Genomic DNA, 14,770 nt, shown 5'->3' with positions numbered 1-14,770 from the left:
GTCCTTCCGACTCCCAGGCCCGTGCTCTAGCCACTAGGCAACCCTGCTACTCCTCTCTCCCATCCCTCCTCAATTTTCTGCCTTTTTACACTGCTTCCAAAGACTGCTGCACAAAAGCAGTTTTGTTGGACAGCTCTAGATTTCATCTCTGCAGACTTTGCATTCTGTTGGGAAACAGGTCCATGGCTCCTGTCCCACAAGGGAGAAAGGGAAGGGGATGGAGGAGGAGGGGAAGGGACGGGATGAGACAGGCCTGTGAAGGCTGATCCAAAATGCCAATTTGCTTTCTTCCCACTTCCTATTCCTGCTCTCTTTATCTCAGCAGTTGTAATTTGGGGAGGGAGGGTGAAGGCAGGGGTGGAAGCTTGACACGGGACAGAAAGATGGGGACAAAATAAATATTAAAGGCTCAGTCAGTCGTATTTACTGAGCTCTTATTGTTTGCGGAACGCTTTACTAAAAGTGTGGGAGAGTACAGTATATCAGACGCAATCCCTGCCCATAATGAGATTACAGTGTAGGCCCACCTTTGACCCATCAAGCAGCTCCCACCAGTGCCCTTCCCATCCTGTTCCCAGCTGGAAGTGGGCTTCCTCTGGCTTCCTGCTCAGGAGTAGAGTCAGGGGTCCAGATGGAGGAAGAGCCGTGCCTGGGGGGATGCTGCCTGAGAGCCCCCTGGACGCTCATGGCCCCGAGGGGTCAGTAGGCTGGGTGTGGTCAGCCCAGCTGGCCCCAGGGTAAGGTGAGTCCAGCACTTGCCATCAGGACCACCGTTTCGGGGCCTGCCCCACTCAACTTCCTCCCCAGCTCATCCTCCCGTGCCCTCTCTGTGCGCCACAGCAAACCTTCGAGGCGCATCAGGATGAGGCGACCAGCGTGACTCACATGGTGAAGGCTGGCAGCGGCGTGTGGATGGCGTTCTCCTCCGGCTCCTCCATCCGCCTCTTCCACACGGAGACCCTGGAACCTCTGCAGGAGATCAACATTGCCACCCGGACCACCTTCCTTATGCCAGGTGGGCAGACGGCGGGCGGGTGAGAGTGGGCGAAGCGTGTCCTGGGGCGGCCGGAGGGAGGGGGTCAGTCCATCAATCAGATGGATTTATTGAATGCTCACTGGCCGTCGAGCACTGTACTAAGTGCTTAAAATTTACTTTAATGTCTGTCTCTCCCTCTAAACTGTAAGCTCTTCGTGGCCAACTCTGTTGTACTATCTGAAGTGCTTAGTTCTGTGTTCTGCACACAGTAACTGCTCAATGAATACCACCTATTAATTGATTTATTGGGAGAGGACAGTAGAGTTAGAGACACAATCCCTCCCCTTAAGGAACTTCAGTCAAGGCTGGGGAGAGCCACCACTCGTCCGAGGATTTTAGCTATATAGTGACATGGCTCCTCTCCAGCCAGCCCTCAAACAGCCAACCGGTGAGAACCTGGAGCGGTCAGGGCTGGAGGATTTTGAGATGCCCCTCTGATCCAAGCCCCCTATTCCAGGGTTGACTGAGCGTAGGACCCAAGGCTCCCAATCCTGGATTCTCATCCCACCTGGCCTGGCCTCCCAAATCAACTCAAAAAGGCAGTCAGTTGTTCTTATCGATTACTAACTGTGTGCAGAGCACTGTACTAAGCCCTTGGGAGAGTACAATACAACAATAAACAGACCCATTCCCCGCCCTCAACCTGGCTCCGTCTGCTGCCTTCAGGGTACCCCAGGTTTCGGGGTGCCTAAAAAGAAGCAGTCCCCCCCTCCCCAGTCACCCCCTAAGCCAGGATGCCAGCCCTCTGCACCCTCTTCACTTGGCATCGTGTCCGAGGGGAGGTGGATTTCGGAGCGCAGTGTCTCCTTAGTGGCGTTTGCCTTCTGGAAGGGGAGAAGACGAAAAGGGATTCCTAAAGTCTATATTAGACATATCCTTCAAGGCTTTTAAGTATTTTTTTCCTCTCCCCTGCCACTGGATAAAGTAATTGCGTAATTAGTAATAAATTTGCTTCTCCCGGAAGTGTGGGTTTTTTTTAAGGGCACGTTAGAATTCATCTCAGTTCCCTCTCCGACCCCCTTCTTCTGCCAGACTGCACAATTGGTATTAATGCATTTTTGAACCTAAACTCCCTCGTCCTTTTAACTAGACAGGTCATTAATAAAATGTTCTCAGAGAGCCTGAGCTTTTTAAAGTTGTATATCTACAGATATATGGCTTGGGTGAGTCGAACATTGCAGCATTAAGTCTCTATGATAAAATATTTATTCGCCATTAGGATGTTTTTTACTGTTTTTTGAAAGCATCTCTCTCTTCCACGAGGCGGGGGAGGCCTGGGACGAGACCCGGAGGTGAAGCTATCTTTCACCTCTCTGCTGCGTTTTGTCCTTTTTTATTTTTTTCCTCTTCTCCTCCCCCATTTGCGGTTTTACCACCAACTGGGGAACGTGAGGATGCATTTTAATGGGGAATTACCTTTTCCCGCCAATCCTCGAGCATTATGGGAGCTCAGCCTGAATGGAGAAGGTGAGCGGAGATGCATTTTATTGGGACTGTGGATGTTAATTATTCATCAATGAAAATAGTAGCAACCTCTGGAATCTGTTCTCCAGTTTCAGTCCGAGAAGCGGGGAGCTCAGGCAACTATTTGGATGAGAACGGGAGCGCCTCCGCGGAGGATCCCGAGGCCCAGGGTGGGAAGGGGGTGGCCTGGGGCTGGAAGGCGAGCAGGGAGCAGGACATTGGCACGTAGGTCTTGGTTGGTGGCTCTGTCTGGTCCCACTGGGTGCCAGGAGTTTCTCCGGCTCACAGGGTCTCCCTTCCAGTGTCGGGCATTCGTCTGCCGCCGAGGCCCATGGCAAAGGAGAAGGCGCTGAGGCCCCTTCCTCCCTGCAGAAGCCTCTGCTGGCTGATGGTCCCCCCACACCTAGACCCAAGGACTGGGTGCGATGAGGCAGCGGTTCTCAGGATAGAGCGACGGGGGACCTTGGGAGGCGATTTGGCAAAATCTCTGCTGATGGGATGGTGGGAGAGACTGTCCCCAGCCACTGAGGCAATGATAATAATGATAATAATGATAATTATGGTATTCGTTACAATACCACAAGGCACTGTATTAGGCGTTGGGGTAAATACAAGTTTATCAGGTTGGACACAGTCTCTGTCCTCATGGGGCTCATCATCTCAATCCCCATTTGACAGATGGGATAACTGAGGCCCAGAGAAGTGAAGTGCCTTGCCCGAGGTCACACTACAGGCAAGAGGTAGAGCTGGGATTAGAACCCATGACTCTCTGACTCCCAGGCCCGTGCAGTGCGTGATAAGCTGCTGTGACTGGTTCTCCCAGGGCTATCCCCTTTGGGGCTCTGGGCTAATGGGAGAGGGGGGCCTTGGAAGGGGAGGGAGACCTTAAGGAACCATATAGGCACGTGCAGCACAATGTTGGGGATCTCGCGCTCTCCTGGACTTCTCTCATGTGACAATTAGAAGTGACGGCAGGCTCGGCCTCCATCCCACCCACCTCAGCCTGTTCCCTGGGAACTCAAGTCCTCTATCCCACCTAGTCTTTCAAACCCCCTCCCCGGCATCTTTCTCACCCCTGACCCCAAACACACACACAAACACACACCCGAAGTAAATCCAGCCCCAGGGTGGCAGTGACCCTTCTGAAGAGGGTTAGAGAAGGATCATTGCTCCCAGCGGGCTCCTCCCCTACCTTCTTTTCAGCCGGCAGAGCCGTGCCGCGGCTAAAATGAGAAGACAGCGCAGGGCCGATCGTGCAGGAAGAACTAATCTGGACTGACATCAAAAACATGTTAATTCATGGCAACGAATTATCCGTTTCATTGTCCGTGCCTAGAAACAACAGGGAATTCTGTCCTTGTAAGGGAGAGGCAGTCATGCATTCAGAATGTAAAACACGGGTTTGAAACACCACGTTCAAAGTGTTGCCAACAAATTGCCAACCCTCACTGATCCTCCCCGCCCCCCAGCCTCTGCGCCACCCATCCTTGCGGCACTGGCATCCGCTTGTGCCCGTTTACTTGGATTCAGGCCTGTTGAAGGTTTCCTTCCTTGGTCTTTAATGCTTCGGTCATCTTCTGCCAGTGCCCCCGGCCCTTGTTCCCATGCCTCCTGTGGGAATCTCTTTGGGGATGCCCATTTTCTGGTATGGCCCAGATGCACAGGAAGCCTCGTTCCCATCTCGCTCCGAGGTGCCACCTGGTAAAGTACCGACCTGTCTTGGCTTGTGTCCTGCCCCGGTCCCCCCAGCCTCCCCAGTCCCCGAGTGACTTCGGTGCCCGCCCCTGGTAGAATGGTTATGATTCTCCTGCCAATCTCTCCCCACAGGCCAGAAGCACGTCTGTGTGACCAGCCTGCTCATCTGTCAGGGCCTACTCTGGGTGGGCACCGACCAGGGAATCATTGTACTGCTGCCCGTGCCCAGGTTGGAAGGCATCCCCAAGATCACAGGTGAGGTGGCTTGGCTCCCGGGAAAATTCCCAACATCCCCTCAGCCCCCCCCTTCACAGCCATTTCCTCGCACCCAATAAACTAGGACTGCCCAAGCTCCGGGACCCAGGCCAGCACGGAGCCAGACCGGCTGTGGATCAGTCAATCGGAGATATATATTGACTGCTTGTCGTATGCACAGCTCTGTACTAAGCACTCGGGAGAGTACCGTAAAGAAAAGAGTCAGTAATGATAATAATAATGTTGGTATTTGTTAAGCGCTTACTATGTGCAGAGCACTGTTCTAAGCGCTGGGGTAGACACAGGGGAATCAGGTTGTCCCATGTGGGGCTCACAGTCTTAATCCCCATTTTACAGATGAGGTAACTGAGGCGCGGAGAAGTTAAGTGACGTGCCACAGTCACACAGCTGACCAGTGGCCGAGCCGGGATTCGAACCCATGACCTCTGACTCCAAAGCCCGGGCTCTTTCCACTGAGCCACGCTGCTTCTCTGTGACTGCCTCAATTGGGTACTTGTTAAGTGCTGACTACGTGCGAAGCACACCGCTAAGAGCGGAGCTAGATACAAGATAATCAGGTTGGACACAGTCCCCGTCCCACACTGGGCTCACAGTCTAAATGAGAGGGAGACCAGGTATTTAATCCCCATTTTAAAGATGAGGAAACTGAGGCCCCGAGAAGGCAAGTTCTCAAGCCACGATTAGAACTCAGGACCTCCGCTTCCCAGCCTGTGCTCTCCCCACTAGTCCACTCGGCTTCTCTGCGTCTCTGGTGTGGAGAGGGAGGGAGTTCCAAGCCAGGTGGGAGAGGCGAGAGCAAGGACCAGCAAGGTGGGAGTCGATCTGTGGCCCCTCACTTTGAGCGGGGGACAGACCCTTGTCAGCTCCCTGGGTGGCAGCAGGACCGATGGGGTGAATCTGTGGAGGGAGGTGTGGGGTCAGAGCACTAGACGGTTCGTGGGAGCTTCAAAGTCACCGGAAGCCTGCTTCGGTCTGGGGCTGGGGGCCGGGGGGGTGCGGTGTCCCCAAACCCTCAGGATAGGCCGGCAGTGCCCCTCCGTTGCCCTGGTTGGGGGTAGGAGACGCTGACTCCCTCTTTCTCCCCGCAACCCCCAATCTTTCAGGAAAAGGCATGGTATCGCTCAACGGGCACTGTGGACCAGTGGAGTTCCTGGCCGTGGCCACGAGCACCCTCGCCCCCGACATCCTGAAGAGCGACCAGGAGGAAGCGGAGGGGGCCCGCCCTGACGAGGAAAAGCCCGAGGGTCCGTCCCAGCCCCCGGCCGCCCCCGACAGCCACCCCGTCCGAGAGATGACCAGGAAGAAGGGGATCCTCCTGCAGTACCGCCTGCGCTCCACGGCCCACCTCCCCGGCCCCTTGCTTTCTATCCGAGACCCCCCGGCGGCCCCGGGGAGCGCTCTGGAGAACAGCGAGGAGGACGGCTCCATCTACGAGATGGCGGACGACCCGGACATCTGGGTTCGCAGCCGGCCCTGCCCCCGGGATGCTCACCGCAAGGAGATCTCCTCGGTGGCCATCATCTCCGGCGGCCAGGGCTACCGCAATTTCAGCGGCGGCGGAAGGCAGCCCCCGACCGGGGAAACAGACAGCACCCTCCTCATCTGGCAGGTCCCCTTGACGTTATAGCGTCGGCTCCCTTTCCCATGGTGCGCTGCCCCGGCCGGGCTCAGCCAGCTGGGCATCTGGCGGGCATCAAGGATCTACAGTTGTGTGTCTCGGCCTCTCCCCTGTCGGGATGCCCCAGGGAACGCTGGAATGGCACACCCGCGGCACCGGGGACCCGTCGGAAGGCGTTTCACTCATCACTGGCTTGCGGGGAAGCAGGTGCTTATATTACTCCCTGAGGGAAGCAAAAGCCAACTTTTTTTTAAGGGTCTTTTGAAGTTTCTGGTTTGGGTTTTTAGGGGCCTCTGGAAGAATTGGCTGGGTTTGTCTCTTTTTTACCGCAGACTCGCGGCTGCCGCGGAAAAGCCGACGCTCTCCTGGAGGGCTTGGGGGAAGGGAGATCCTTCAATTTTGCTGAACTCGCCGTCACCTCTCGTGGCAGGGGGTGTGCGTGAGCGTGCGTTTGTGTGTGAATATATATATAAAAACATATATATATATAATGTATAGTCTACGTGTATAAATAAAGTCTGTATATATTGGGGCATCGGGAGATGCCGTAATAAAAGGCACAAACTCTGTATGTAAGTGGTGTGAGATTCCTTGGGGTTTGGTCGTGCCCTTCGAAACTTGGGGTGGCTGCACTGAATTCACCCATCCGGGAGGATATAATAATAGTAGTAATAATAACAGTAATAATATAGTCTCTAGACTTGAAGCTTGTTATCTGCTAATTCTGTTGTATTCTCCTGAGCACTTAGACCAGTACTCTACACATACTAAATGCTCAGTAAATACCGTTGACTGACTGATTGACCAATAATAATTTTCACATTCGTTAAGTGTTTACTGTGTGCCAAGCGCATGTACTAATAATAATTGTCATATCTGTTAAGCATTTACCATGTGCCAACCACATGTACTGAGCCCTAGAGTTTACACAAGATAATCGGGTCCCACGGGGGACTCACTGACTGAGTAAGAAGGAGAACATGTACTGAATCCCCATTTTGCAGATGAGGGAACTGAGGCACAGATAATTTTTTTTTAAATGGTATTTATTAAGTACTTAGAACGAGCCAGGCACTGTACTTTGTGCTGGGGTAGATAGAAGCTAATCCGGTTGGACACCGTCCATGTTGGAGCTCACACTCTTAATCCCCATTTTTTACAGATGTGGTAACCGGGGCACAGAAAAGTTATCTGCTCACGGCTGAGGCCAGGGAGGATGGATTATGCGTACGTAGGGTGGAGAGGGTGGGTTATCTGCACCTATGTCTGGAGGCTGGCGAAGATGAGTTATTTGTATGCATTTTTTGAAGCCTGGGAGGATGCGTTATCTGAACATAATGTCTAGAGGCTGGGTGGGAGGGATTATCTGTATGTCGTGTGACCTTAGACGAGCCACTTAACTTCTCTGTATTTCAGTTACCTCATCTGTAAAATGGGGATTAAGACTGTGAGCCCCATGTGGGACAACCTGATTACTTTATACCCCAGTGCTTAAAATAGTTCTTGGCACATATTAAGCATTTAAAAAGTACCATGTCTGGAGGCTGGGGAGAATGGGTTATCCATGTATTTGTCTGGAGGCCAGGGAGGATAGATTATCTGTACAGATGTCTAAAGGCCAGGGAGGATGGGTTGTCTATACGTATGTCTGGAGGCTGGGAGGCTGGGTTATCTGAATGTGACGTCTAGAGGCTGGGCAGGGGAGGGATCGTCTGTAATTATCTGTAATGCGAGATCTGTACATATGTCGGTGGCTATGGAGGATGGGTTATCTTCACATGTGTCGAGAGGCTAGGGAGGATGGGTTATCTACGCATATATCTAGAGGCTGAGGAGAGTGGATTATCTGCCTGAATGTCTGGAGGCCGGGGAGGATGGGTTGTCTGTTCGTATGTCTAGAGACCAGCAAAGATGGGTTATCTGAGCATACGTCTGGAGACCAGGAGGACGGATTATCTGTATATATGTCTGGAGGATGGGTTATCTGTATATATGTCTGGATGATGGGGAGGATGGGTTATCTGTACATACTTCTGGAGGCCAGGGAGGATAGGTTATCTGCCCACATGTCTAGAGGCTGGGGAGAATGGGTTATCTGCATATCTGTGCGGATGATAGGGAGGATAAGTTATCTGTACGTATGTCCGGGTGAAGGGGGAGGAGGAGAGGAAATCTCCTCAGGGACCCTGCAATTCCAACTAGGGCTAGTTCTTCCTTGGCTTCGGCAGGTCACATGGTTGATGTGCAGCAGCTGGGTCAGTCCGGCCCCTCCCCTCGCCACCCCCACCCGCCGAGGTGACTGAGCCCCGCTGATTTAATGAGGGCCTTGGGCGCACTGGGGTGAGAACCGGGGCGGGGCGGCTGCCACGGTGGTTGTCAGCAGCCCCAGGAGCAGGAGCTTCCGGGGAGGAGGAGGAGGAGGAGGAGGAGGAGGATGTACAGCGGCACTGGCCGGGAGCAGAGTTTGGAAGAGGGCCAGGAGTGTCAAGTCAGCAGCTGTGGTTGAGAGCCACTGCCCTCCAGGCAACATTTGGAGGGAAGAGACCCTGCCTCCCCTCTCTGCGCCTGGGGAATCTCTGCTCCCTTTGGGCAAAGGGAACCGTTTTCACCATGGCAGAGGGAAAACGACCACCCACCGCCTCGCCTGCTGCTCTGAGGACAGGCGAGGAGAAATAATAATAATAATATTGATAATTATGGTACAGGGTAAGCGCTTTCTATGTGTCAAGCACTGCTCTAAGCACTGGGATAGATACAAGGTTGTCTCATGTGGGGCTCACACTTTTATTCTCCATTTTGCAGATGAGATCACTGAGGCACAGAGAAGTTAAGTGACTTGCCCAAGGTCACAGAGCAGACAAATGGCAGATATAAGGTAATCAGGTTGTCCCTCGTGGAGCTCACGGTCTTAAACCCCATTTTGCAGATGTGGTCACTGAGGCGCAGAGAAGTTAAGTGACTTGCCCAGGTTACGCAGCAGACGAGTGGCTGAGCGGGGATTAGAACCCTTGTCCTCTGACAACCAAGCCCATAGTCTCGCCCGCTAGGCCGTGCCGCTTCTCCATGGCGGCCCGTATACAAGGACTGTGGTGAGCCGGACAGCTAGAGGGTGAGCCCTCCTTGATCCAGAAGGCTTCAGCAGCAGGCCTTTGTGGAGGCAGAGGGATGGCTGAGATGACCCGCGGAGATCCTAAATTCTATATTTTTTCCAAAAGGGGAGTCCCGGGGCTCATCAAGGATGGATTCATCGGTCGTCGCTACTATGAATCAAGCCGGTTGAATTCCCAATCCGAGGCAAGCGGCCACCCTTCAGGGACCGTGGGGATTGGCAGATGCTGAGATTGGGGGCGGTTGGGTCAGACAGAAAGCACTATACTCCCTCAAAACCAAAATGATGCCAAGCCATTTCAGCTGATTTCCCTACCATCTTGTGTACGCTGCACTTCTCTTCAGGGGCTAGTTCTGGGACACTTGTCAATACTACTTGGATAAATCATGTCCAATGTGGGCAATTCTGAGTAAATATGCATCTGGGCTGGAACAGGGCCCTTAAAGGAGGCTTCTCAAAGCAATATCCAAGGCAGAGTTCCGCCGTGATTGATGACCTTGGATTCCGGTCATAGACCCATATGAAGATACATCAATTAATCGACTGTATTGAGTGCTTTCTGTGTACATTGTTTGCCAAACGATGTACTAAGTTCTTTGGTCAGGAGACTTGCAGAACTTAGAGAGGAGGGCAGCCAGGCTGATCTATCCATCGTTCAAAAGAACTGTTAAGGTCACGTCTTCTCTAAGACGCCTTCCCCGGTTAAGCCCTCTTTCCCCTGGCTCGCTTTCCCTTCTGCGTCGGCTGAGCCCTAGGACCTGTGACCTTTCGACATGTGATATTTGCCCCAACCCCATCCCCGCAACACTTCTGAACCTATCTTTATATACTATAAAGTACTTATTCATATTAACATCAATCTCCCCCTTTAGAATGTAAACTCGTTATGGGCAGGAAACGAATCTGCTAATTCCATTGTATCTTACTCTTTCGAGCGCTTAGTACGGTTCTCTGCACATAATAAGCGCTCAATAAATACGATTGATTGATTCAACGCCTGTGTACAGGGCACTGTACTAAGCACTAAGAAAAATACAATAAGAGTAAATAGACATGGTCCCTGTCCTCAAGGACCTGACGATGATCAGGGGGTTGGGCGGTCTTCAAATCCCGGTACATCAGCAAGGAGAATTCGCGTGCCCTCGGAGGCTGAAATAAATAAAATGGAACACTTCTCTGCCCAGAGCTTGGTAAATATGGATTTTGGTAACATAGAAAGGTTTCGTTGACAGAAAATATTGGCAGGCTCAAGTAGGGTTTGAATACATTCTTAAACAAGAGGTGGACAATGGGCAACTAGGGGGAAAGGGAAGGAATCGATTATGGTATAAACAGTGTACCCGGTGTTACTCCCACTGTCCCCTGCAAGTTGTGGTCCAGCTGGGCACCGAGTGTAAGGAGCCAGAGCGCGGGCAGGGGCACAGGAAATTGAGACGTGCATGGGCAGGACCCATTTTCATCCCAAGCAGTGGCAGAAGACTATCGATGCTGGGCCCTAAAGCGGTGACGCAGCAGGTGGCGGTGTCCTTAGCTGCTGTGGATTCCCGGATGGCTTCTTCTTCTTCGTAATGATATTTGTTAAGCACTTACTTTGTGTCAGACACTGTAGTCTTCATCGTGGCTCAGTGGAAAGAGCCCTGGCTGGGGAGTCAGAGGTCATGGGTTCGAATCCCAGCTCTGCCACTTGTCAGCTGTGTGACTGTGGGCAAGTCGCTTACCTTCTCTGTGCCTCGGTTCCCTCATCTGTAAAATGGGGATTAACTGTGAGCCTCACGTGGGACAAACTGATTACCCTGCATCTACCCCAGCGCTTAGAACAGTGCTCTGCCCATAGTAAGCACTTAACAAACACCAACATTATTATTGTGAAGCAGCGTGGCTCAGTGGAAAGAACCAGGGCTTGGGAGTCAGAGGTCATGGGCTCGAATTCCAGATCTGCCACTTGTCAGCTGTGTGAGTGGGCAAGTCACTTACCTTCTCTGTGCCTCAGTTCCCTCATCTGTAAAATGGGGATTAACTGTGAGCCTCACGTGGGACAACCTGACTGCCCTGTATCTACCCCAGCGCTTAGAACAGTGCTCTGCACATAGTAAGCGCTTAACAAATACCAACATTATTATTATTACTAAGCACTGGATTAGATACAAGATCATCAGGTGGGGCACAGTCCATGTCCCACCTGAGGCTCAAAGTTTTAATCTCCATTTTCCAGGTGAGGTACTTGAGTTAAAGAGAAATGAAGTGACTTGCCCAAGGTCATACAGCGAACCGCGAGCTCCACTGAGGGGGGAGGATCGTTCAGCCTCCAAAATGAGACTTCACCACAGCAGCCCTCCCAGAGAAGAAGGGGAAGTGCTGAGGGAGATTGACAGCCCTTTACTGGAACTTTGAGAGGAGGAGGAGAGGAAGAACAAATGCTCTCATTCCAGCTTCTCAAGGTTCCAAGTTTTCTTCAGAGAGTGCTCCCCTCTGTTTAACACAGAGTCTGGAGTCAGAGGGGCCTTTCAGAGTTCATTCAGTCCATCCCGCTGCCCTCTTATGTGGGGAATCTCTGCTCGTCAAGAAAAGCAGGCCTCGAAATCCCTCTCACAGTCTTCTCCCAGCCGATCCTCGCAGTTTCAGTTTCCTCCAGATCCAAGGCCCTTTGGGGACCTGGGCTGTGGATCAGTTTAAAGGTGAAGGGCCCTAAAGCCTCACCAGGGAGTGTGAGTGCTTAAAACCCTGACCCGTGCTAGCCCGACAGTCCAGTGAGCCTGCGGGCTGGCTCTGGGGCAGAGTCGGGTGCTGGGGTGGAGGGGGCGGGCAGGAGCAGAGAGGGTTTAGATGAGCTCTCTGGGAGCAAGACCTACCTGAATTGTTGACCTAGACAATGTCTTCTCTGGTCCCTAATCGGGCCTTGAATGTAGAAGTCTGGGGTTTGTTCTCCACAAAACAGAACTGTCCCCAGATGTTTGCTGAGGGAACTGGAAATACAGCCTTCCGAGCAGGGCCGACCCTAGACTCCTGACCATCCTGCGGGGCAATTTTTTAAGTGCTTACTATGTGATGAGCACCATTTTAAGTGCTGGAGTAGACACAGTACAATCAGATCAGATTCAGTCCCTGTCCCACATGGGAGACTCACAGGGTAATCAATTAGTGGTATTTATTGAGCACTCGTTGTGTACAGAAGATACTACTAAGCACTTAGGAAAGTACAATACAACAGACTTGGTATACCCGTTTCCTGCACCAGGAGCTTATAGTCTAGAAGGGAGCTTACACTCCACAAAGGGGAGAGGAAACAGGTAGTCTCCATTTTATAGATGAGGAAACTGAGACACAAAAAAGAGACTTACCCAAGACCCCACACCGGGCAAGTGGTGGAGCCACTGTGCTTTGGTCGGGACTTATTCCGATGCTCTGCACACAGTAAGTGCTTAATAAATACAATTGAATGAATATCTCTATCTACCTCAGCACTTAAAACAGTGATTTGCACATAGTAAACACTTCACAAATAGGGAAGCACCACATCCTATTGGACCTTGATCTCCGTCTATCTCGCTGTAGGCGGCAACCACCTCCGCCTCTGATCTCGAATGCCCTCCCTTCTCAAATCTGACAGACAGTTGCTCTCCTCACCTTCAGAGTCATATTGAAGGCACATCTCCCCTAAGAGGCCTTCCCTGACTAAGCCCTCCACTCCACTCTTCTTCCACTCCCTTCTGCATCACCATGATTTGCCCCTTTTATTCATCCCCTTTTCCCAGCCTCAGGGCACTTCTTTACATACCTGTAATTTATTTATATTAATGTCCGTCATCCTCCTCTAGACCGTAAGCTCACTGTGGGCAGGGAATGTGTCTACTTGTTGTTGTACTCTCCCAAGAGCTTTCTACAGTGCTCTGCACACAGTGAGCACTCAATAAATACGACTGAATGAATGAGAGAGGACAGACCTTGGGAGTCAGAGGGTTTGGGTTCTAATCCCAGCTTCGTCACTTCTCTGCTGCGTAATCTTGGGCAAATCACTTCGCTTCTCTGGGCCTCAGTTGCCTCACTTGTCAAATGCAAATTGTGAGCCCCATCTGTCCTGTCTGATTATCTTGTGTCTACTCTACGCTTAGAGCAGTGCCTGGCACAAAGTAAACCCTTAACAAATACCATTAAAAACAAAACAAAGCACCATTCTCGTCTTCATCATTAGCGGAGACTTCCTAAAAGCCATATAAATAATCGCAGAAAGACAGGTGATGTTTCTTCGGGCTCTTGATGGCTTGCTGCCCGATTTCTTTTAAGCCCCACTGCCTGATGTCTTTCAATTCCCGGCACGTAACCTTCCTCCATCCTATCTGCCACAAGACTTGTTCTCTCCTCCTCTGAACTTCCGTGAAGACCTTATTTAAAAACACCCAAGGGGGAGATGGGCGGGAGAGAGGCAGGGGTGGCCGGGATGTGGGAGGGCGGGAGGGTGATAAGGGATGGAGGTTTCATTATGCCCAACTTCAGAAGCTTCTGGAAAAAGGCCTATCAAGAAATGGTAATATCCCGGGCTCCTCTCCTAGTAGCCGAGCACTCCCTGTATAATTCATGAAGCTGATACAAGGGCTCACTAGCCCAAGGCTGCCCAGGTTCTAAGACCCAGCTGAGGCTGGGGAATGGGATCCCAAGGCAGCTGGTTAGCGGGGTCATCAAGGGCTCTCAAAAAAAGCCAGCCCCTGGAAAGCACCTAACATAATGCACATCTCGCTCTCACACAGTCCAGAGTTGGCATCGTAAAGACGCTGCTTCTGTGGAAATCCACCTGATTCCGGCCTGAACTTGGGATGTTTCTCGGGGGTGTCCTCACCCCACTCTTGGGTCCGTGTGAACCCAGATGCTACATCTGAGCTGCAGAACTTGATAACAAGAACTGCAAGGGAGGGAGGCTGGCATTTAAAATAAAAATTGATACGGATCCAGTACTGAATCTGTACTGGGCAGAGAACAACCCAGCTGATATTCACTGGAGTATTTGTTAAGGGCTTATTGTGTGCCAAGCACTGGAATAGATACAATGCAATCAGTTGAGAAGCAGCCGGGCCTAAGGATAGAGCACAGAAATGGGTGTCAGAAGGACCTGGGTTCTAATCCCCCTCCCCCATTTGTTTGTTCTGTGACCTCGGGCAAGTCACTTCACTTCTCCGTGCCTCTGTTTCCCTCATCTGTAAAATGGGGATTAAGACTGTGAGCCCCATATGGGATATGGACTGTGTCCAACCTGAATAGCATTAATAATAATAATAATAATGATGTATTAAGTGCTTACTATGTGCCAGGGACTGTACTAAGGGCTGGGCTGGATACAAGCAAATCGGGCTGGACACAGTCCCTGTCCCACATAGGGCTCACGATCTTAATCCCCATATTACAGATGAGGGAACTGAGGCCCAGAAAAATGAAGTGACTTGTCCAAGGTCACACAGCAGACATGTGGCAGAGCTGGGATTAGAACCCAGGTCCTTCTGACTCCCAAGGCCGTGCTCTATCCACTAAGCCATGCTGCTTCCCTGCTTACCGTAGTGCCTGATACATAATAAGCACTTAACAA

The 14,770-nt window shown here is 51.7% G+C and overlaps 1 protein-coding gene across 8 annotated transcripts in view; it reads left to right on the top strand.

Annotated features, from left to right (window-relative positions):
- ARHGEF10L (Rho guanine nucleotide exchange factor 10 like) overlaps positions 1-6,665 on the top strand; it is a 229,073-nt gene extending 222,408 nt beyond the window's left edge. For all 8 annotated transcript variants that reach the window (XM_039912060.1, XM_029064987.2, XM_029064989.2 and 5 more), the window contains 3 exons: positions 841-1,015; positions 4,328-4,450; positions 5,575-6,665. In XM_039912060.1, the coding sequence (XP_039767994.1) occupies positions 841-1,015; positions 4,328-4,450; positions 5,575-6,098 (822 nt within the window). In that variant the 3' untranslated portion in view covers positions 6,099-6,665. The remainder of the gene's footprint in view (positions 1-840; positions 1,016-4,327; positions 4,451-5,574) is intronic.
- Positions 6,666-14,770: the final 8,105 nt, after the last annotated feature.

Source organism: Ornithorhynchus anatinus, chromosome 5 (assembly GCF_004115215.2).
Source record: "Ornithorhynchus anatinus isolate Pmale09 chromosome 5, mOrnAna1.pri.v4, whole genome shotgun sequence".
Taxonomy (NCBI): domain Eukaryota; kingdom Metazoa; phylum Chordata; class Mammalia; order Monotremata; family Ornithorhynchidae; genus Ornithorhynchus; species Ornithorhynchus anatinus.
This window is presented reverse-complemented; position numbering and strand designations above follow the sequence as displayed.